This window comes from Mus musculus, chromosome 3, assembly GCF_000001635.26.
Source record: "Mus musculus strain C57BL/6J chromosome 3, GRCm38.p6 C57BL/6J".
Lineage (NCBI taxonomy): Eukaryota > Metazoa > Chordata > Mammalia > Rodentia > Muridae > Mus > Mus musculus.
In genome coordinates, this window is record NC_000069.6 from 37527263 (window position 1) to 37549924 (window position 22662).

The 22662-nt window shown below is 37.4% G+C and overlaps 1 protein-coding gene and 1 long non-coding RNA gene across 7 annotated transcripts in view; one reads left to right on the forward strand and one right to left on the reverse strand.

Moving 5' to 3' along the window:
* The window catches only part of Spata5 (spermatogenesis associated 5), a 159194-nt gene that overhangs the window by 107360 nt on the left and 29172 nt on the right, over positions 1-22662 (forward strand). For 4 of the 6 annotated variants that reach the window (NM_001163511.2, NM_021343.3, XM_017319672.2 and 1 more), the window contains exon 15: positions 896-1060. In NM_001163511.2, coding sequence (NP_001156983.1) covers positions 896-1060 — 165 coding nt within the window. Of the gene's footprint in view, positions 1-895; positions 1061-2720; positions 2758-22662 lie in introns of all 6 variants that reach the window. The other 2 variants (XM_030252736.1, NM_001310473.1) reach the window with 1 other exon arrangement.
* The window catches only part of Gm36412, a 60043-nt gene continuing 52465 nt past the window's right edge, over positions 15085-22662 (reverse strand). The window contains exon 3 of the long non-coding RNA XR_001783808.2: positions 15085-15192. This is a non-coding gene — a long non-coding RNA (predicted gene, 36412). The remainder of the gene's footprint in view (positions 15193-22662) is intronic.

Below are 22662 nucleotides of genomic sequence, written 5' to 3' on the forward strand. Positions count from 1 at the left end.
ATTATTCACCATGCCTCAGACTCTTTGGGTTTCTTTCTCTCTTTCTACATGTCACTTGTTTTCCTTCATATTTGATCTTCTCTTTACCTTGAATCTTCTTCCAACATCCCTTCATGTGTTTAGGTTGAGTATTTGTACAAGGCTTTTCTGATTGGCCCATCCATCTAAATGCTACTCCATTCCCTCAAAAGATACACATGTATTTCAGTACCTTTGTTGAGATGCTATATGCCATAAAATTCACCCATTTAAAACATCTTTATTGATTCTTATTCATAAGTTTGCATAATTGTCACCACAGTTAGCTTTACACGTGTATACTTTACATATTTGTTCTTTGCCTCAATACCAAAGCTGTCTAGCAAGTAACACATGCTCAGTAAATTTTCTGAGTAAGTTCACTGGGTCTGGCATAATATAGGCATTTGCCTTCAGTAAAATGCTAAAAACATTCAATTGACTAAATTTATCTCCAGGCCTGTTCCTTTATCATAGCTGTGCTATATTTGGGGCTCTCTAAATAGCAAATAGCTTAGTCTGTATTTTGTGAGTTAATTGAAGGAAGCTTTTCTTTTTTTTTTTTAATTTTTTTTTCCTATAGTAAGTACATGTCATATGTGCATTTCTCTAAATGTTAACCGTTTTCTATTTACCTTGGCAGTTGTTCAGAAAGTTTCCTGGAACTATTGTTTTCCTATCTTTAGAAATCAACTAGACACTGTTTATATTCTGAAATAGATTATGGGGCCTCTAGTACTTATATTATTTGCTAGTTAAGGATGATAGTTGTGCAGATACACACACTGAAAAAGTAGGTGTTCTCTTTTTCCTGACTGCCTTTGACATGGAGTGTCAGTTCTGAGCATAGGTAAGTCTTGCTATTCTATCTCTGTAGGCTTTGATGAGGCCTGGAAGAATTGACAGGATCATTTATGTGCCCTTACCGGACGCAGCAACCAGAAGGGAAATACTGAACCTGCAGTTCCACTCAATGCCGATCAGTAACGAGGTTGACCTGGATGAACTTGTCCTCCAAACTGACACCTACTCAGGAGCAGAGGTAAGATAATTCCCCAAAATACAGATGTGTCTCAAAGGTAGAACCACATGTTCAGCATGCAAAGGGCCCTGGGTTCAACCCCCAAACACATACCTACATGCCATACCTCCCATACTTCCCAAAAAGAAAAAATTGGGGTGGAAGGGAAGCAGTGTGGTTCATGGTCATTAAGCAAAAGATGCTGCTTGCTAACCCCTGTGTTAATTTACTGTGAACCAACAAATCTTCAAATAAACAATTACTAAATCACATTACACCTTACTTGACCTCTGTTGAATCTCATTTTTTACCTAGTTCTAATGATTTTTCAAACTAGTCTTTAGTATACCATATAGCACAGTGAGAGTATCACTGGACTAGAAGAAGCTGACTACTCTTTTAGACTTCCTGACTCCCGTTTCTAGCTAGTCAGCTAGCATACTTTACTGAACTTCTGTTCCTTTTTTGTTAAACTACCAATTAGTAGAATAGAATAGAAGTTTCTCCTATTTTCTTGGGGAGGTGATATTAAAATGTCATAAACAACTTTGCCAAGTGATTGTGTAATTTTAATTATTTGATCTACTTTTGATCACAAAGATTATCTCAAAAAAAATAAAATAAAAGGGACTATCTGCTCTTAACCATAAAAAGGAATTCTTAGCCCCTAAAAGCCCTAAGATGGCTCCTATGTATGGAAGATGAACATTTTCTCTTTTCTTAGAAAATCTCCCTCTTAGTCAATTTTTGCTACAAAATAAAGTTTGATGAAGTAATTAAGTAACTTTTCTACATGGACTACCACAACCCCCACGACTGGGAATTGAACCCAGGTCCTCATTCATGCTTTATCACTGAACCACATCCCCAGACTCATATATATTTCTTACCAAAACATGTATATAACATGTCAAATTATAAGAACAAGGAGAAGAAACTTTTAATTCCCTCATCTGAACAAAATGGAAGTGTAGTTAGCAGGATGTTAGCCTGCCTTTTATGTTGAACTAATTCATGATAGTCATTCTTCAGAACAAAACAGAAATTAAAGTTGGTGAATTTTAATCTGGCCAGAAAGAAAAAACTCATTTGGTGCCAGCAGTTATACCATCTAGCACGTTCTCATATAGTACATGTCTTATTCTATCCAAAATGGAAGTATTTTTATAATCAGTTTTAATATCCAATGTAGATTGCCACAATCTACAAATTGCCACAGAAAAAATGTAGTAAATTCTGTGCTTCTTAAGTTATATTAAGCCCCAAATGATCAGGCTTTGAGGAAGCCACTCTGACCTCATTTAGTGTATGTATGGTTAATAACTTATGAGGAATAGCAACTTCTCAGGCTGCATCCTATTAGCTCTGAGGTGTCTGATTCAGAGGAGATGGGCTTCTCCCAGAATCAGGTATTTATGGGATGGGAAGATAGGATGGATGGATGGATGGATGGATGGATGGATGGATGGATGGGATAGGATGGAAGGGATGGATGTTTGGTTGGTTGGTTGGTTGGTTGGTTGGTTTAAAAAGTTAGGCAGTTCTAAGACATATTTAAAAGAAGTTTTTAAATGTTAAAACTGATAAACAGGAAATTTAACAGTCAAAATTTAACTTTAGACAAAAATGTAAGATCTCATCTTTCTCTTTCTCTCTCTCTTTTTGTCTGTCTTTTCATCAGAGTGACAACAGTGCTACAGTTTGAAGGCCAAAATTAGGTTTGATTTTTTTTTTTAATAGTAAAATGAATGTAAGATGATAATCTCAGTCACATTTCTTCTTTTTGTTTCTAATTAAAGCAATATAACTGTGGTTGAGGTAGAGATGATTCTCTTACTTTTAATGACTGTGATTGGTTGAGGTTACTTTCAAACAAGTGTTTTCATTTTAGCCAGACAATGTCGTTCTATAAAAGCCTTGTCTTGACGCAGAATTTGGAACTCTTCTGAGACATTCCATTTTTCCCTCCTGGAGAGATCATACAAAGTAAAGCCTATTGTAAGCCCAGGAAGTACTAGCACAGTGGATCTCAACCTCTAGGTTGCAACCCTTTGCGGGGGCTGAATGACCCTTTCACAGGCGTCACCTAAGGCCATCAGATAACACAGTTAATTACATTATGACTCATAATAAAAGAAGCAAAGATAAAGTTATGAAGTAGCAACAAAAATGACTTTATGGTTGGGGTCAGCACAGGATGAGGGTCAGTATTAAAGGGTCGCAGCGTTAGGAAGGTTGAGAACCACTGGGCTGCAGTCTCTTCCCCTGTGTTCCTGAGGACCACTGTTGTGCTTTCTGTCTCTGAGAGTTTGATGTAATAGGTATCTGATAGAAGTGGGATAGCAAAAGGATATGAGGGAGTGATCAGCTGTCTTGGCTTCCATCTCCAGCAGCTGGGTTTCTCTAGAAGGGTATGCTTGGCTTCTGGTTGCCTTCTGGCTAATGGGATAGTGCTGCCTGCCATAAAGAGATGAAAATTCAGCTTGGAAGGAAATGAGTCGTTTTGGGTTGGGGGGGGTTGTTTTTTGCCACCTGTTGTTTTCTTTTGCTTTGATTTTGTTTAAAGTTGTTTTGTTGTCATTCTGGTTACTTTTGGAAAACTTTTATCTCTAAGTGTATACTATAGCTGGCCTCTTTGCTGTTGGTGATAGGAGATGATTTCCTCTGCTTTGGAGAAACTGCTAGCATAGGCCAAAAGCTACTGGCTATGTGGCATCTGGGTTGAATTTTTCATTTCTGAATACTGTAGACAGTCAGTGTCCATTAAGCATTACAGATTCAGCTTCCCTCAGAGATAAAAGTGGCAATATGGTACAAAAATAGACATGCAGACCATTGGAATAAAACAGAAGACCTAAACTTTAGTCCACAAAACTAAGTAATCCTATATTTGTTAGAAAGGCCATTTTAATGTGTCTCTGTAAACACTGTTAGTGAAATTCATTCTTGCTGGCCTACCACCTGTCAGTTTTTACTTTTCAGTTGAGAGTAAATAATAAAAATAGCAAGTATGTGAAGACTACATCTACTAAGCTTGAGAATATGAAGTAAAAAATTGTGTTTGGAAATGAAAATTCTTTCCACATCTTCATTCTAACTGAGAGCTGTGTTTCTCCAGGAAAGCTTTATTTTAGAATTTAGTGGTTTGTGTGGTGGTGGTGGTGGTGGTGGTTTTGAAACATGAGTAGTTTTCAAAAAGATATTATATTAGTAGCAGAAACCTTTCTCTAGTAAAACTGGAGGGAAGTCCACTATATAAGGAGAGATATTGAATAATCTGCTTTGGTTATGTGGAGCCTCTCCCAGCTGCATAAGCTCTCTTCCACCTTCAATGACCTCCAAAAGAGTACTATTCGGTGGGATAGAAATATGTCTCAGCATATATACACTCTGGCATATAACACATACAATAAAACGCAATAAATATTTTTAAAGTATTGACCAGCCTATAGCTTCATTTGCTGTTTCTCAGAATTGTAACATGAGCATTTATTAGTTCCATAAACTCATAAAAGTAAATACTGTGGTACTGCTTAACTAGTAAGCCTGATTACCTGTGCATGTGCACTGCAGTTTGATTTGATCAAACTTTTATTTGTCTGGACATAATGAAATAATTTTGCCAAGTTTCAGGTAAAAGATAACCTTAATCTGAAATTAGCAATCCATTAAGTGACCTAGAATGAGCATTTTAGCACTGTATTGAGTGTGAGAGAACCTGAATGGACAAGACACAAAGAACAGAGGCTTCCCCAAACATGAAGGTTGTGCTCGCAAAGGTGTTACCTATGAGGTGAAAAGAACTGACACATACCAAGTGTGTGTGTGTGTAAGTTTTAAGTTTTATGCTTTACCAGGAAGCTGCCACCAAGCAGATAAAGGAACCCCTAATTTACATGAAGACATCTGGCCAGCCAGCTACATATGCCACCAGTCTAACAGTAACATACATCTGATAACAATACACAACTACATTTCCCCAAAGCCATACAACAGGCAGACTATATCTAAGTTCACTTCTGAGTCTGACATACTTTTTCTGCCTTATCTTCTACTCCTTGCATATAATTCTTTCTTCCATTTGTGTTCAACTTGACTGTAGGCCACACTATACTTTCATGCATCTCTGCCTTCTATCTGACAGAATCATTTGTACTTAAGGAAACCCTAGAGACTGGCAGTAGGACTTAGATCAAATATATGCACTGTCCCTTTCTTTCCCAGCTTCTGAGTCCTGACTTCTCTAGTCCTGTAGCGCTCACTGTGCACATCACAGGATCTGTCCATATATCAATACAGAATTTAGTTTCTATATTCCTTTCTCTCTAAACTGCAAATATTATTCACTGTACTTGGGAAATGAAATAAATATATTAAAACCTCATAGATGCTCAACTTCAAACAGGCTGTACATTTGGAGGGAGGAGATTAAAAAAGGTAAAGACAATTACTGTAAAGAGAAACATGTAATTTCATATAGCACACCATCAAATGTTTAGAGAAGCCAAAGCATGAAGAGGTCATGAGTCTTTCAGAAGGAACGCAAGCTCTAGATTTCTATATTGGGTTTGTTACCTTAGATAATTTGGTTGGTTCTTTAGATGTCCAACTACTTATAAAGAGTCAGGGTATTCAGATAATGTGTAAGAAAAGACAGAATCATGAAGTGTATGTCTGGCTTCTTTATAAAAAAATCAGATGTTCATTGATGTGTGAGTCCATTAGTCAGCATATCTATTTTTATGCCAGTGACATGCAGTTTTTATTACTATAATGGCTTTTTAATATAATTTGAAATAAGGGTTGATGATACTTGCAGCAATTCCTTTATTGTTCAGGATTGCTTTAGCTATCCTGGGCTGGTTTTTTTGGTTTGGTTTGGTTTGGTTTGGTTTTGGTTTTTTGTTTGTATGTTTTGTTTTAAATTTCCGTATTAAATTGAGAATGGACTCCCAAGGTCTATAAAGAATTCCATTGAAATTTTGATGGGGAATGTAGTGGAACTGTAGAATGCTTTTAGTAGGGTGGCCATTACTCTCTTAATATCACTGGGTGAGCATGGGTCTTCTTATCTTCTTATATCTTCTATAATACTTTCTTCAAAGACTTGAAGATTTCTTCATGCAAGTCTTTCATTTGCTTGGTTAGAGTTACCCCAAGATATTTTATTTTGTTTGAGGTTATTGTGAAGGGTTGTTTCCCTGATTTTTTTTTCCCCAGTCCCTTTGTCATTTGTATATAGAAGGGCTGCTAATTTTCTTTAGTTGATCTTGTATTCAGCTACTTTGCCGAAAGTGTTTATCAGCTATAGGAGTTTTCTAGTAGAATTTTTAGGTTGATTTATGTATACTGCAATTTGCAAATGACAAAACTTTCACCTCCTTTCCAAATTTTATCCCTTTGATCTCCTTCGTTTGTCTTATTGCTCTAGCAAAGACTTAAGTAGAATATTGAATGGATATGGAGAAAATAGGCAACCTTGTCTGATCCTGATTTTAGTGGAACTGCTTTGAGTTTCTTTCTACTTAATTTGATGTTGGCTATATGGTTGCCATAAATTGCTTTTATTGTGTTTAGGTATATCCTTTGTATCACTAATCTCTCCAGGACTTTTATCTGAAGGGGTATTAAATTTTGTCAGCTTTTTTTAGCATCCAATGTAATGATCATGCTTTGGGTTTTTTTGGGGGGGGGGGCATTCTTTTCAGTCCATTTATATGGTGGTATCTTGGTTAGGGCTGTGAAGAGGCACCATGATCACAGCAACTGTTATAAAGCAAATTATTTAATTGAGGCTGGCTTACAGTTCAGAGTTATAGTTCATTGTCATCATAGTAGGAAATGTGGTAGCACACAGGCAGACATGGTGCTGGAGAGGAGCTAAGAGTTCTACATCTAGATCCACAGGCAGCAGGAAGAGAGTGAGACACTGGGCCTGGCTTGAGCATCTCAGACCTCAAAGCCCACCCCCAGTGACAAACTTCCTCCAACAAGGCCACATTTACTAATATTCCCACTCCTTATGGACCTATGTGGGCCATTTTTATTCATGCCACCAAAGGTGGATTACATTTGGTTGAAACCTACCTGATCATAGTGGATAATCTTTTTGATGTGTTCTTGCATTCTGTTTGCAAGTATTATCATTGAGTATTTTGGAATCTCTGTTCATAGAGGAAATTGGTCTGTGATTCTCTTTTTCTTGTTGTTGTGTCTTTATGTGGTTTGTGTGTCAGGGTAACTGTGGGATGAGGACTATTGTCTTTAGCTCATTAGCCCATCTTTGAGAGTCTGGTAGAATTCTGGCCCTGGGCTTTTATGTTGGGAGATTTTTAATGATTGCTTTCATTTTACTAGGGGTTATATGTCTACTTAAATTGTTGATCTGATCTTGATTTAACTTTGGTAAGTGGTACCTATTGAGAAAATTATCCATTTCTTTTTGATTTTTCTATTTTAGTGGAGTACAGGTTTTTTAAAGTATGTGAGGATTTCCTCAGTGTCTGTTGTTACGCCTCCTTTTTTGTTTCTGATCCTTTTTTGTTTTTGTTTTTGTTTTCAAATTGGATATTCTCTTTTAGTTAGTTTGAATAAGGGTTTATCCTGTTGATTTTATCAAATAACCAACTCTGTTTCATTGATTCTTTGTTTCTATTTTATTGATTTCAACCCTCAATTTGATTATTTCTTCCCATCTCTTTTGCATGTGCTTGCTTTATTTTGTTCTAGAGCCTTCAGGTGCACTGTTAGGTTGCTTGTATGAGATCTCTCCAATTTTCTTTATATAGACATTTAGTGCTGTGAACTTTCCTCTTAGCACCACTTTTATGGTATCCCCTAAATGTGGGTATGTTGTATATTCATTTTCATTGAGTTCTAGAAAGTCTTTAATTTCTTTACTTCTATCTCCATTCATTTTTTATTCAATAGAGAGTTGTTCAGTTTCCATTAGTTTGAAAGCTTTTTGTTGTTGTAGATATCAAGCTTTAATCCATGGTAGTCTGATAAGTTGCACGGGGTCATTTTAATTTTCTTGTATTTGTTGAGGCTTTCTTTGTGACCATGTATGTGGTCACTTTTAGGGAAAGGTTCTATACAGTGCCAAAAAAAGAAGTATTCTTTTTAGTTTGGATGAAATGTTCTATAGATACTTGTTAGGTTCATTTGGTTTATAAGGTCAATTAGCTTCCGCATTTCCCTGCTAGTTTTTATCTAGATGACCTTTTCATTGATGAGAGTGGGATATTGAACTGTATGAGGGTCAATATGTAGTATAAGCTGTAGTGTTTCTTCTACAAAAGGGGGTGAGTGCATACCATGTGTGTTCTTTTGCGACTGGGCTACCTTACTCAGGATGGTATTTTCTAGTTCTATCCATTTCTCTAAGAATTTTATTAATTCATCATTTTTAATAGCTGAATAGTACTCCATTGTATAAATGTACCACGTTTTCTGTATCCATTCCTCAGGTGAAGGACATCTGGGTTCTTTCCAGCTTCTGGATATTATAAATAAGGCTGCTGTGAACATAGTGGAGCATGTTACAAGTGGAACATTTTCTGGGTATATGCCCAGGAGTGATATTGCTGGGTCCTCAGATAGTACTGTGTCCAATTTTCTGAGGAACTGCCAAACTGATTTCCAGAGTGGTTGTATCAGCTTGCAATGCCACCAGAAATGGAGGAGTGTTCCTCTTTCTCCACATCCTCGTCAGATAGTACTATGTCCAATTTTCTGAGGAACTGCCAAACTGATTTCCAGAGTAGTTGTATCAGCTTGCAATGCCACCAGAAATGGAAAAGTGTTCCTCTTTCTCCACATCCTCGACAGCATCAGCTGTCATCTGAATTTTTGATCTTAGCCATTCTGACTGGTGTAAGGTGGAATCTCAAGTTATTTTGATTTGCATTTCCCTAATGACTACGGATGTTGAACATTTCTTTAGGTGCTTCTCCTCCATTCGGTATTCCTCAGTTGAGAATTTTTTTGTTTAGCTATATACCTCATTTTTTAATAGGGTTATTTGATTTTCTGGAGTCTAACTTCTTGAGTTCTTTGTATATATTGGATATTAGTCCCCTACCAGATTTAGGATTGGTAAAGATCTTTTCCCAATCTGTTGGTTGCCTTTTTGTCCTATTGGTAGTGTTCTTTGCCTTATAGAAGCTTTGCAATTTTATGAAGTCCCATTTGTCTATTGTTGATCTTAGAGCATAAGTCATTGTTGTTCTGTTCAGGAATTTTTCCCCAGTGCCCATGTGTTCAAGGCTTTTTCCTCTTTCTCCTCTATAAGTTTCAGTGTCTCTGGTTTTATGTGGAGGTCCTTGATCTACTTGGACTTGAGCCTTGTACAAAGAGACCATGCTGACCTCCAGTTGAGCTAGCACCATTTGTTTAAAATGCTGTCTTTTTTCCACTGGATGGTTTTAGCTCCTTTGTCAAGTATCAAGTGACCATATGTGTGTGGGTTCATTTCTGGATCTTCAGTTCTATTCTATTGATCTTCCTGCCTGTCTCTGTACCAATACCATATAGTTTTTAATCACTATTGCTCTGTAATACAGCTTGAGGTCAGGGATGGTGATTCCCCCAGAAGTTCTTTTATTGTTGAGAATAATTTTTGCCATCGTGGGTGTTATGTTGCTCCAAATGAATTTGCAAATTGCTCTTTCTAACTCTATGAAGAATTGATTTGGAATTTTGATCAGGATTGTATTGAATCTGTAGATTGCTTTTGGCAAGATGGCCATTTTTACTATATTAATCCTGCCAACTCATGAGCATGGGTGATCTTTCCATCTTCTAAGATCTTCTTTGATTTCTTTCTTCAGAGACTTGAAGTTCTTGTCAAACAGATCTTTCCCTTGCTTAGCTAGAGTCACACCAAAGTATTTTATATTATTTGTGACTAATGTGAAGGGTGTTGTTTCCGTAATTTCTTTTTCAGCCTGTTTATCCTTTGAGTATAGAACAGCCACTGATTTGTTTGAGTTAATTTTATATCCAGCTACTTTACTGAAGCTGATTATCAGGTTTAGGAGTTCTCTGGTGGAATTTTTGGGGTCACTTGAGTATATAATCATATCATTTGCAAATAGTGATATTTTGATTTCTTCCTTTCCAATTTGTATCCCTTTGACCTCCTTTTGTTGTCTAATTGCTCTAGCTAGAACTTTAAGTACTATATTGAATAGATAGGGAGAGAGTGCACAGCCTTGTCTAGTCCCTGATTTTAATGGAATTGCTTCAAGTTTCTCTCCATTTAGTTTGATGTTGGCTACTGATTTGCTCTATATTGCTTTTACTGTGTTTAGACATGGACCTTGAATTCCTGATCTTTTAATTCCAAGACTTTTAACATGAAGGGATGCTGAACTTTGTCAAATACTTTTTCTTTGAGTTTTTATATGTAGTGAATTACGTTGATAGATTTCCTTACATTGAACCATCCCTGCATCCCTGGGATGACGCTTACTTGATCGTGGTGAATGATCATTTTGATGTGTTTTTGGATTCGGTTGGCAAGAATTTTATTGAGTATTTCTGGATCAGTGTTCATAAGGGAGATTGGTCTGAAGTTCTCTTTCTTTGTTGGGTCTTTGTGTCATTTAGATATAAGCATAATTCTTTGGCTTCATAAAATGAATTGGGTAGTTTTCCTTCTGTTTGTATTTTGTGGAATAGTTTGAACAGTATTGGTATTAGGACTTATTTAAAGGTCTCATAGAGTTCTCCACTATGTCCATCTGGTTCTGGGCTTTTTGGGGGGGGCTGGGAGACTATTAATGACTGTTTCTATTTCTTTAGGGGTTATGGGACTGTTTAGATGGTTTATCTGATACTGTTTTAACTGTGGCACCTGGCATGTGTCTAGAAAACTGTCCATTTTATCTAGATTTTCCAATTTAGTTAAGTATAAACTTTTGTAGTAGAATCTGATGATTTTTTGGAGTTCCTCAGTTTCCGTTGTTATGTCTTCCTTTTCATTTCTGATTTTATTAATTTGTCTGTGTGTCTCTCTGCTCTCTGGTTAGTCTGGCTAAGAGTTTATCTATCTTGTTGATTTTCTCAAAGAACCAGATCCTGGTTTTGTTGAGATTCTTTGTATAGTTCTTTTCTTTCTATTTGGTTGATTTCAGCCCTGAGTTTCATTATTTCCTGCTGTCTAGTCCTCTTGGGTGTGTTTGCTTCCTTTTTTCTAGAGCTTTCAGGTGTGCTGTCAAGCTGCTTGTGTAAGCATTCTCTAGTTTCATTTTGGAGGCACTCAGAGCTATGAGTTTTCCTCTTACAACTACTTTCATTGTGTCCCGTAGGTTTTGGTATGATGTGTCTTCATTTTCATTAAATTCTATAAAACCTTATTTTCTTTATTTCCTCCTTGACTAAGTTAGCATTGAGTAGAGTTGTTCAGCTTCCATGTGTATGTGTGTCTTCCATTGTTTTTGATGGAATTTAAGGCCAGCTTCGGTCTGTGGTGGTCTGATAGGGTGCATGGGATTATTTCAATCTTCTTGTATCTCTTGAGGCCTGTTTTGTGACCAATTATGGTCAATTTTGGAGAAGGTACTGTGAGATACCGAGAAGAAGGTATATTCTTTTGCTTTTGGATGAAATATTCTATAAATATCTGTTAGATCCATTAGGTTCATAACTTCTGTTAGTTTCACTGTGTCTGTGTTTAGTTCTGTTTCCATGATCTGTCCATCTGAGAGTGGGCTGTTGAAGTCTCCCACTATTATTGTATCGTTGTGATGTGTGCTTTGAACTTTTGTAAAGTTTCGTTTATGAATGTGGGTGCCCTTGCATTTGGAGCATAGATGTTCAGAATTGAGAGTTCATCTTGTTAGATTTTTCCTTTGACCAGTATCGTTCCTTATCATTTTTTGATAACTTTTGGTTGAAAGTTGATTTTATTCAATATTAGAACGACTACTTCAGCTTGTTTCTTGGGACCATTTGCTTGTAAAATTGTTTTCCAGCCTTTTACTCTGAGGTAATGTCTGCCTTTGTCACTGAGGTGTGTTTCCTGTATGCAGCAAATGTTGGGTCCTGTTTACATATCTAGACTTTCTATGTCTATGTTAGTCTATGTCTTTTGGGGGGAATTGAGTCCATTGATATTATGAGATATTAAGGAAAAGTGGTTGTTATTTCCTGTTATTTTTGTTGTTAGAGGTGGAATTATGTTTGTGTGGCTATCTTCTTTTGGGTTTATTGAAGGATTACTTTTTTGCTTCTTCTTGGGTGTAGTTTCCCTCCTTGTGTTGGTGTTTTCTATCTATTATCTTTGTAGGGCTGGATTTGTGGAAAGATACTGTGTAAATTTGGTTTCGTCCTGGCATATCTTGATTTCTCCCTCTGTGGTAACTGAGAATTTTGCTGGGTATAGTAACCTGGGCTGGCATTTGTGTTCTCTTAGGGTCTGTATGAGACCTGCCCAGGATCTTCTAGCTTTCATTGTCTCTTAAGAGAAGTCAGGTGTAATTCTGATAGATCTGCCTTTATATGTTACTTGACCTTTTTCCCTTACTGCTTTTAATATTCTTTCTTTGTTTAGTGCATTTGGTATTTTGATTTTTATGTGAGGAATTTCTTTTCTGGTCCAGTCTATTTGTTGTTCTGTAGGCTTCTTGTATGTTCATAGGCATCTCTTTCTTTAGGTTTAGGAAGTTTTCTTCTATAATCTTGTTGAAGATAATTACTGGCCCTTTGAATTGGGAATCTTCGTTCTCTGCTATACCTATTATCCTATTATCCTTTGGTTTGGTCTTGTCATTGTGTCCTGGATTTCCTGGATGTGTTGGCTTTGGAGCTCTTTGCATCTTGCATTTTCTTTGACTTTTGTGTAAATCTTGTGCCCCTGAGATTCTCTCTTCTCTCTCTTGTATTGTGTTGGTGATGCTTTTATGGCTCCTGGTCTTTTTCTAGGTTTTCTGGCTTTAGGGTTGTCTCCTTTTGTGATTTCTTTATTGTTTCTATTTCCATTTTTAGATTTTTGAATGATTTTGTTCCTTTCTTTCTCCTGTTTGATTTTGTTTTCCTGTAATTCCTTAAGGGATTTTTGTGTTTCCTCTTTAAAGGCTTCTACCGTTTACCTGTGTTCTCCTGTATTTCTTTAAAGGAGTTATTTATATCCTTCTTAAAGTCCTCTATCATCATCATGAGAAGTGGTTTTAGATCCCAGTCTTGACTTTTCTTGTGTGATGGTGTATTCAGGACCTGTTATGGTGGAAGAATTGGGTTCCGATGATTCCAAGTACCTTGGTTTCTGTTGCTTATGTTCTTACACTAGCCTCCCTCCATATGAATATCTCCAGTGCTATCTGACTGGAGCCAGTCCTTCCTGTAATCCTGGTTGTATCAGAACTCCTCATAGTTCAGCTGTCTCTGAGATTCTGGGATCCTGTGATCCTAAGATTCTGGGTGTGTCAGAGTTCCTGGGAGTCAAGCTGCCTCTGGGACCCTCAGATCCTGATGTGACCAAGCTCCTAGGATCCTGGCTGAGTTAGAGTACCTGGTATTTGAGCCTCCTCTGAGTGCTGTGGTACTGGCTGCAGAGTTTGTACCCAAGGTAAACCAGTGCAGACCAGAAGGAACCTGAGCCATTGATTGGGCGGGGTTCCTGAGTCCCTGGATCCTGTTGGTCCCGGTTACTCCTGGTAGTGTTGGAACAGATTTTGTGTCCTACTCACCCCTGATCCTAAGATCCTGGGCATGCTAGAGCACCTGGGAGTGGAGCCTCCTCTGGGTGCTGTGGGACTGGCTGCAGAGTTCACCCCCCTATTTCCTGTGTTTTTATGTGTGTAGTTAACCTCCTTGGTTTAGTTTTTTGGGCTTTTTGTTTTCTTCTAACACCTTCTATAGGCCAGAATTTGAAGCTAGATTTTGTTTAAATTGGTTTTAACATGAAATATCTTATTTTCTCAATCTATGATGATTGTAAGTTTTGTTTGGGCTGGCATCTATGGTTTCTTAGGGTCTGCGATATATCTCTCCAAGCCCTTCTGGCTTTTAGAGTCTCCATTGAAAAGTCCGGTGTAATTCTAATAAATCTACTTTCGTGTTTTACTTGGTCTTTTTTCTTTACAGCTTTTAATATTCTTTCTGTATTATATATAGTTAGTATTTTGATTATTATGTGCCAAGGGGGACGTTCTTTTCTGTTCCTATTTGGTGTTCTTTGTAATTCTTGTACATTTATAGGCATCTCCTTTAGTAATGTTTTCTTCCTTGATTTTGTTGAAAATATTTTCTGGGCTTTTAAGCTGGTTTTCTTCTCCTTTCTCTATTCCTATTATTCATAGGTTTGGTCTTTTCATAGTGTCCCAGGATTCCTGGATGTTCTTTGTGAGGAATTTGTTAGAGTTAATATTTTCTTTGACCTACATGTCATGCCTGAGAGTCTCTCTTTCATCTTTTTTATTCTGTTGGTGAAATTCACCTCTGTAGTTCCTGTTCCCATTCCTAAATTTTTCATTTCAAGAATTGCCTCAGTTTGTGTCTTCTTTATTGCTTCTATTTCTATTTTCAGGTTTTGAACTGTTTTTCTTCCTTCAAGTGTTCTTTCTTGGCTTTTTTAAGGGATTTATTCATTCTTCAAACTTTTTTTTATTTTTCTGGGTTTGGGGGATTTATTCATTCCTTCTTTAAGGATCTCTATCATGTTCATTATAGCTTGTTGGTTTTAAAGCTTTTATCTTTTATTCAGATGTTGGAATAATCAGGGCCTACTGTGGTATGATAGGTGGGCTCTGGCTTATTATTTATATTACCATTGCTGTTATTGATTGTTCTTATACTGGTGTTTAGGCATCTGGGTTTGGGGTGATTATAGGTCTAGGTGCTGATTCCTGGGTTTGTCTTTGTTGAATGAGTGTTTTGTTTTTGTTTTCTGTTTTCTCTGGATTTCCAGAAAGTGTGTTAGCTGTGTCTTGCCTGTTATACTGCCCTACTTATGTGGTGTGTTTGCATAGAATGCATGCGGCTGATAGAGGCTGTGGGGAATGATTTGTTACAGTGCTAAGGGCAACCCTGAGAATTGCGTCTCAGGAAACAGAGATAGGGGAGAAAGTCCCAGGGCAGCAGCCTACCTGGTCTTCTGGCAGGCATGGCCAATGATTGAGCACTGGGTATCTATCTGCTGGAGTTGGAGTCTGGAACACAGCAACAAGGCAGGGAAACAAGGTTGAAGTGAGAATGTCTGAGAGCTCTTCAGGAGGCATGAACTAGATTCTGTTTTCATTGACATGGGAATGAGATTTACTTACATTCATTTGAAAGACTTAATGAGCAATTTACGTGCTAAGTAAGATTCAAGATGTGAACAATGTCATCCAGTACCACACAGTGAAATTCTTCAAAGAATTCGCAAGAATGATCTTAAACAGCACTTCACAAGTTACCCTGCCTAGGTTTGAACTTGCCATCTTCCACCTCATATTCTTGCTTAGTGGGTATAGGCCTGAGCCACTAAGCCTGATGAAAAAGTACTACTTTGAGCCCTGCAGACCTCCTTTTAAATAGGTTCAAAGTCAGTCAGACTTTTACTAGCTGCACAAGTTGGTGTGCACAACTATGTCTTAGACCTGATCTTTCCTCCATTTTTTGTTCTTATTTGTTATTTCTGGTATTGCATTCTCTCTGTGTGTTCCCACCCATGCTGCATTTGTGACTATGAAACTGTCTTGGTGTTTTTGCATGCCTTGTAGTCATCTTAACTTAGAGCTTCCACTTAACAGTTTCTATTATTCTGGGAGGGGAGGGTGAAAGCTTCAGCAGATCCTGAACTTTAGGAATGAGAGACAAGTACAAACAAAAAAAGCATTTCTACCTGCCGGGTCTTAAAATAGTTAATGAAATATAAACATCCTCCATGAGTCACAGTGACATCCACTCAAATTCACTCTTTTTGGATTTTTGTTGGGAAACTATAGGCAACCCCATAGCCACTCAGCACCATGTGTGTGTGTTGATAGATACTGCTGATATATATTTATTTCAATCCAACTTATTATACATTTGGGTTCAGAATTGTGATTCATTCTTTCTCTCTCTCTCTCTCTTTTCTTTTCTTTGGTTTGGACAAGGTTTCTCTGTATAGCCCTGGCTGTCCTGGAGAACTCACTTTGTAGACCAGGCTGGCCTCGAACTCAGAAATCCTCCTGCCTCTGCCTCCCATTTTATAGAACAGGAAATTATAGGGTAAAGTAACTTTCTCAAAGTCCTATAGCTAACTAGTAGAACCAGGTCCAGTTCCAAAGTCTGTCTATAAGTCCTCATTTTCCCAATGTGTATTGTATATTTAGAATAGTTTTGTCTTCAGGTAACAAAGGTACTAACATTGGACACTTTCCTTCAAAACCTTTAAGACCTTCATTTCTAACATAGCATTAGGTAGCAAAACAAGTTCACTGGTTCATGTGGCATTTGGAAAAGCTTGTCTTTTAAAAATTTTAGAAGGGTTAAAATTATACCTTATATACAGAGTCTTTAGAATACTACTTTTAAGGGCATATCTGAGCAAGAAAGAATTTGTTATCAGATAGGCCATATCTAATTGATTCAACTTGTGTGTTTTCTTCTGTGAACTCACAAGTTAGGCACATTTACCTTAGGCACTTCAGTGCCTAGTCATGATGGCAAGACAGTCCCTGCATGGAAGCTCTGCAAAGGCAGCAAGCCCTGAGAGGCCATTATGTGAAGCAAAAGTGAACCTTGGGTTTACAGTGGGAACACCTAGATGTTGGAGATGCCAGAACAGTGGGATATTTACCATGAAGAGCTACATAGAGAGAGTGGAACAAACCATATGAGAAATGGATGTTGCAGGCGGCAAAGCTGGTAAGGCAGAGACATCTAAGTCCTTTAATACTAAACATGAAGCTACAGTGTTGAATGGTTTTCCTGCTGGGTTTCAATCATTCTTTGGTCCACTATTCCTCAATATGGCTCATTTTCTTCCCTTTGGGAGGGCAGTGTATATTCTGCGCTGTTGTGTATTAAAAGTATGTAGTTAGGTTTTTCTTTCTTTCTTTTTTTTTTTTTTAAACAGGGTTAGGAGGGGCAAGGGGAAGAGCACAATTAAGAGAATGCCTTGCGTCTTAGAAAAGACTAGACTTTTAAACTGTTGATGTTGTGAAAGATTATAGAGACTGTTGAAATTATATTGAATGTGTTGTTTTAGCATATCTTTTTGCGTTATGATTTTACTAGGAGATTCTAGAATTCAGAAAGTGGGAAGTGGAGGTTTGAATAAGGAGTATTCCCCGTTGGTGGTGCTGTTTAGGAAGGTTTGGTAATTAATGGCAGGCTTATTGAAAGAAGTATGTCACTGGGAGCAACTTTTGATATTAAAACCTGAAACTACTTTCAGAAAATTGGTTCTCTCATTCGTTCTTGCATTTGAAACTGTGGACTCTCCTCTTCCTGTTTCTGCCGCCATACCTGCTGCTAGCTGCTATGCCTCTCTGCCATGGTGGACCAAAAAGTTCTCAGTCTTCCATAAGTTGCTTTGGTCATGGTGTCTTATCACAGCAACAAAAAAATAACTAATAAAAACTATATTCCCTTTTAAACTGTCCCTGCCTTGCCTAAATTGTATTTAGTCAGAGTAACAAGAACTAATACACTAGTCTACAAGTAGCCATAGTATTCTATTCCCCATCTAAAGAATAACATCGTGTAGGGATTCCTCATGACTGTGTTCTCCAGGTCAATAGTATCCTTGTAGTTCTCATTTGTTCCATGACTATGCTAATCCCATCTTGCCTATTGTCCTGGAAGATGCTGATAAATTATAAATTTAACTATCATGAGTACTATGTAATAAGAAAGTGAAGTGGAAGAAAATGAAATGTTAATATAAACATTGTTTGAGGGGAGTGGGAGAGAGGGAAATGATATGGTTTAAAATCTGTACTCAAGCTATAAAGCAACAACTAAATGGTATAGACTGTACTTGAATGTTCTGACAGTGAGTTTATAGTATTTAAGATATACTTTATCTATTATCACCAAATCCTTGGAAAATTTTCATGCTGTGCATGAAGCTGTTCTTTTGTGCCACGATAGTTGTCACTAAATCCCAAGTCTAGGCATGGTCTGTGCTTAGTGACCAGCACATTTTGTGGTGGCATTCAGCAGCCCTTCCAGTCTTCTATTGTGTTCATTTTTCTCCTCATCCCTCTCACCTCCACCTTCCTTTCCAGAAGTCTATAGCATTCTCAGGTCCCCTTTCAGTTAAATCTTAATATCAGGTAAAAACCTTCTTTAGGGAACTAAAACATCAAGATAAAAATATTTTTCATTAAAATTAGAAACAAAAATTCTGAGACTGAGTCTTTAGATGTTGTCTATCGCTAAACCTAAAATTCTGGGTATAAACCTTAGACCAGACCCTCAGTTAAAGATCATCCTATACTACATAGGAAGTAAAAAGTCAGCCTGGGATACATGAGACCCTGTCTACAAATACAAAGACCTCTTCTGTTGAGCCAGAAAGTACATACTCTGGCTGTTGGAGTGAACACTGTTTGCATCGGGCCATTGCTTTCTCTTAGCTAGAAACTGATATTACAGAATATAACCATTGCATATGTCACCCAAGTGTGATGCATTCAGAAATGCTACAGTGTTGTGTATCAGGCACCACCAATTGAAATCTAAAATCACAGTGTTTATAAAGGTAATCATCACTGTGTACTGTGTAATGATGAAAAGGACTCCGTGTGAATGAATTACCCTCGTTGTTGGTTAGTTCTCTGCGGGACTAACATTCAAGGCTCAGGGTAAGTGTATATTTTAGTACAACTAAGTACATCACCTTGTTGAAACCCAGATTTGCTCAGTGAGGTCCATGCTCTGACGCCACGTGAATCTTGGCTCCCTGTCCAATCCTTGCTGCAGAACCCCAGTGTATTACTTTTCTCGTTACTCTGACAAAATAACTATCAGAGCAACTTAATGGAAAAAAAGGGTTTATTTGAGTTCATAGTTTGGGGGTTTAGAGTAGAAAGCAGCAGTTCATGTTGCTTCTGCAATCAGAAGGCAGAGAACAGTAAATGCTGATGCTCGGCACACTTTCTCCTTTTTATTTGATCCAGGACTCTAATGCATACAATGGTGTTATCCACACTAGGGTGGCTCTTCCTACCTTAATTAAATCTAGAAACTCACAGACATGCTCGGAGGTTTGTCTCCTAGACACGTCTAGATCTTGTCAAATTGGCAATAGTAGCTATTATCTTCACCTTTAGCGTGTGAGCAGACCTTAAAATAAGGGACTATCTAGCACAACACATTGAGCACAGTACTTGCTCAGTGTCATCTATAAACTTTATATATATTTGGTTAGAAAATATGGTAGTTTTAAAAGTTGTTTATTCAGAAATTCTTTCATGTATCTGTACATGATTTTACCTTCATTTTTAATTCTCTGAATTGATACACATTTTATTCTGTAAATAATCACATTTAATCTGTAATTATGTTTCTTAAGCTTTCATAAATACTATTCCTCTTAAAAGAAAAATGGGGTAGAGAAGGAATATAATAAAAATATGAAACAGGAAAATATGAAATCAAAGTGAAAATTTTTTCAACTAATTTTTTTTCCAAAGGGGAGCAAAACATATTCATCTACTCACAGTACTGTCTATTTTATTTTTGGTATAATTAACAAAGTATGAAGAATAGAATAGTAGCATCAAATTCCTTCCTTATATAATAGTTCTTACATAACTACCAAGTAAGCAGATTTACAGTTAATCAAAAAACTCTGTAACTTTTTAACCCATAAATATAATGCAGTGGGTGTGTTACTTCTTTTCTGAAATTACTACTTGGTATGAAAATAGAATGAATGCAGCAATTCCTATGGCTTTTTTCTTGGCTTTGACCAATAGTAACAGCAAAAATGGCATCATAGAGTTCTCTCAGAGTGCTGTATAAAATGAAAAGAGTCCTTGACCCAAGAGGAAACTTTGGAACAGATAAAACAGTAAGAAAATATAAAACAGAAGTAACTAGAGAAAGATCTCTAGAAGTGAATGAAATAAAACTTGGTACTCGTGCAGCTAGGCTTGGTTCTGTTGAACTAAGCAGTCTGCAGGTAGTTAATGCCTTCACTAAAGGCTGTTCCTATGGAGGAGTGAAGGGAAAGTGGATTGTAGAAAATTGAAGTAAGCAGAGAGGGTCTTTGTTCAAGAATTTTAAGTGAATACACTTGGGGAAATGGCTTGGTTAGTAAATGCCTTCTGCCTAAGATTGAGGATCTGAGCTGATATACCAAAGCTGGGCACATGGTAATATGAATCTGTAACTGTAGCTTTGGGGATAGGGGATTGGCAGGAGGAGCTTTGACACTGCTGACCAACCATCTAAGCAGTCAGTGAGTGCCAACATTGACCTTTGACCTCCATACCCACCCATGGACATCGACTACATTGCATGCACAAAAAGAACAAAAAGAATTAAAATTTTAAGTTAATTTTTATTTTTTAAGAGGTAAAGGTTAAATAGTAGCTATAGGGATAATGGTAGCAGAAGAGGGTGTGCTTATAGGCTAAGGAAGCACAGGACAACCTAGAATGAAATATCCAAGGAAAAGAATGACTAGTGACAATCACAGGATTGGGGTCATTGTCAAAGAGAAGCATTTGATTTCAGCTGAAAGAGGATGCCTCTGTTCTTTCATATTAAGAAAGAGATGATTTTAACTATATGTGATTCATAGGTAGGGTACGGAAAGTTGAAGGGACTCAGGATTTGGCGTTAATTATCTCTTCTCAACTTGAAAGTCTCTTCTATCAAGTCTCATGTGACCTATATTAATACCGAATCCTTGTACAGTGAGCAGCCTCAAGGTATTTCTAGTATGCATAGTATAATACATAGAGAATCCTCTTTTTTAATACTAACTAGGATTCTGAGTCTAGGGTATCTGTGAATCATCTTAGAGATGATTTCCAGACTCTCTGGGGTGGGGTGGGGGAGAGCTTGGTGAGGGGGTGTTCATGGCCTTAAACATGCTAGACATTCTTCCAAGATCGTATCCCCAGCTGTCCAAACATTTTGTTTCATTTTTTCCTCATTTCTTTGTAAAAATCCAGTCTATAGAATTCTAGTGAATATTTAGAGTTATATCATGAAGAGAAAGGAGAAAGCAGTCCTGTGTATATTAATGGCAATCCACTGGTGGGAGTTGTTTAAGTAAACATATACTGCTTTTCTCTACAGTTAACTAGGAGTGGCTGTGCTCAGCCATGTAATGCTTCTGCTGAATTTAAATTTCCCCGCTTTAGTTCTTTATTGTTTTCTCACCTGTTTTGCAATCTAGTTCTATATTACAAGCTGTTTTTAAACTTAATATTTTAATAACTGACCTTCTGCACTTGTCTTAAGAATCACTTCTGTACTCCAAACTTAATGTCGTTGTAATACGGTATTAACACCTCAGAAGCTTCACAGAAAATTGATTGATCATAAGGAGGCAGGGGCCAGCAAGTCTTATATGCAGAGTGAGTGTCAGGACATCCAAGGCTACACTGAGAAACCCTGATAAAAAATAGAAAGAAGAAGGAAAAGTAGTGAAGCTGTACTTTAGTGTGATAGAGAGTTTGCCTAGTATGCTAGAAGCCCTATGTCCTCCCCAAGCCCCACATAAATCAGGCAGGATGGTTCAGCACTTGTGCTCCCAGCAAGAGGTTCATGAGCTCAGAGTCATCTTCATCTGTATAGCAAGTTTGGGGATGGATACATGAGACCTCGTCATTAAAAAAGGAAGAGGAGACAAGACTAAGAGTCTGGCCTGTATTTTGTACTCCATACATGTTTGGTGATAGGTGGGTGGGAGGAAGGAAGGAAGGAATTTTTGTGAGTGGGATTCTCCTTTAAAAAATTAACAATTTTGACAGGTGTAGTGGTTCACTTCTTTAATCCCAGCACATGAAAGGCAGAGGCAGGCAGTTTGAGGCCAGACTGGTCTACGTAGTGAGTACCAGGACAGCAGGGACTATAAAGAAACCCTGTCTTTAAGTGAGATAAAATAAATATTTAAAAAAAAAAAAAACAAAAACATTGACTTGGGAATGTTCTTTTTAGTATATCTGAAGCCATCCCCATTAGTTTTCTGTCACGAATATCTGAGGTATTCAGCTTATAAATAAGTTTATTTGAGCTCAAAAGCATGGTGGTTTCAGTCTTTTCAGCCCCATCCTTTTAGGGTCTGTAATGAGGCAAAAAATCATGGCAGAAGCATGTAACAAAACAAAGCTCCTTCATCATATGACAATGAGGCAGAAAAAAAGAGGGAGAAGTGGGTTTTTATTCTTCCTATTAAAGGCCAACTTTCATTGACTTTAATACCTCCTAGACCTAACCTCAAACGTGCTACTGCCTCTTAGTGCTTTCCTACATACTACACCACTGACATGTGTCTTTGTTAGATACGTGGCATCCTTGTATTACAGCCTTACACCTTAACTATATTCTTTTGTGACATCTGGATGTTCACCAAAGTTGGAGAGTTTAAAAAAAATAAAATAAAAACCATAGTCACTTTGTTTTGCTTTGGTTATAAATTCTGATAATTGATTGTAACAAGTTTGGATCATCATTGCTGGTTT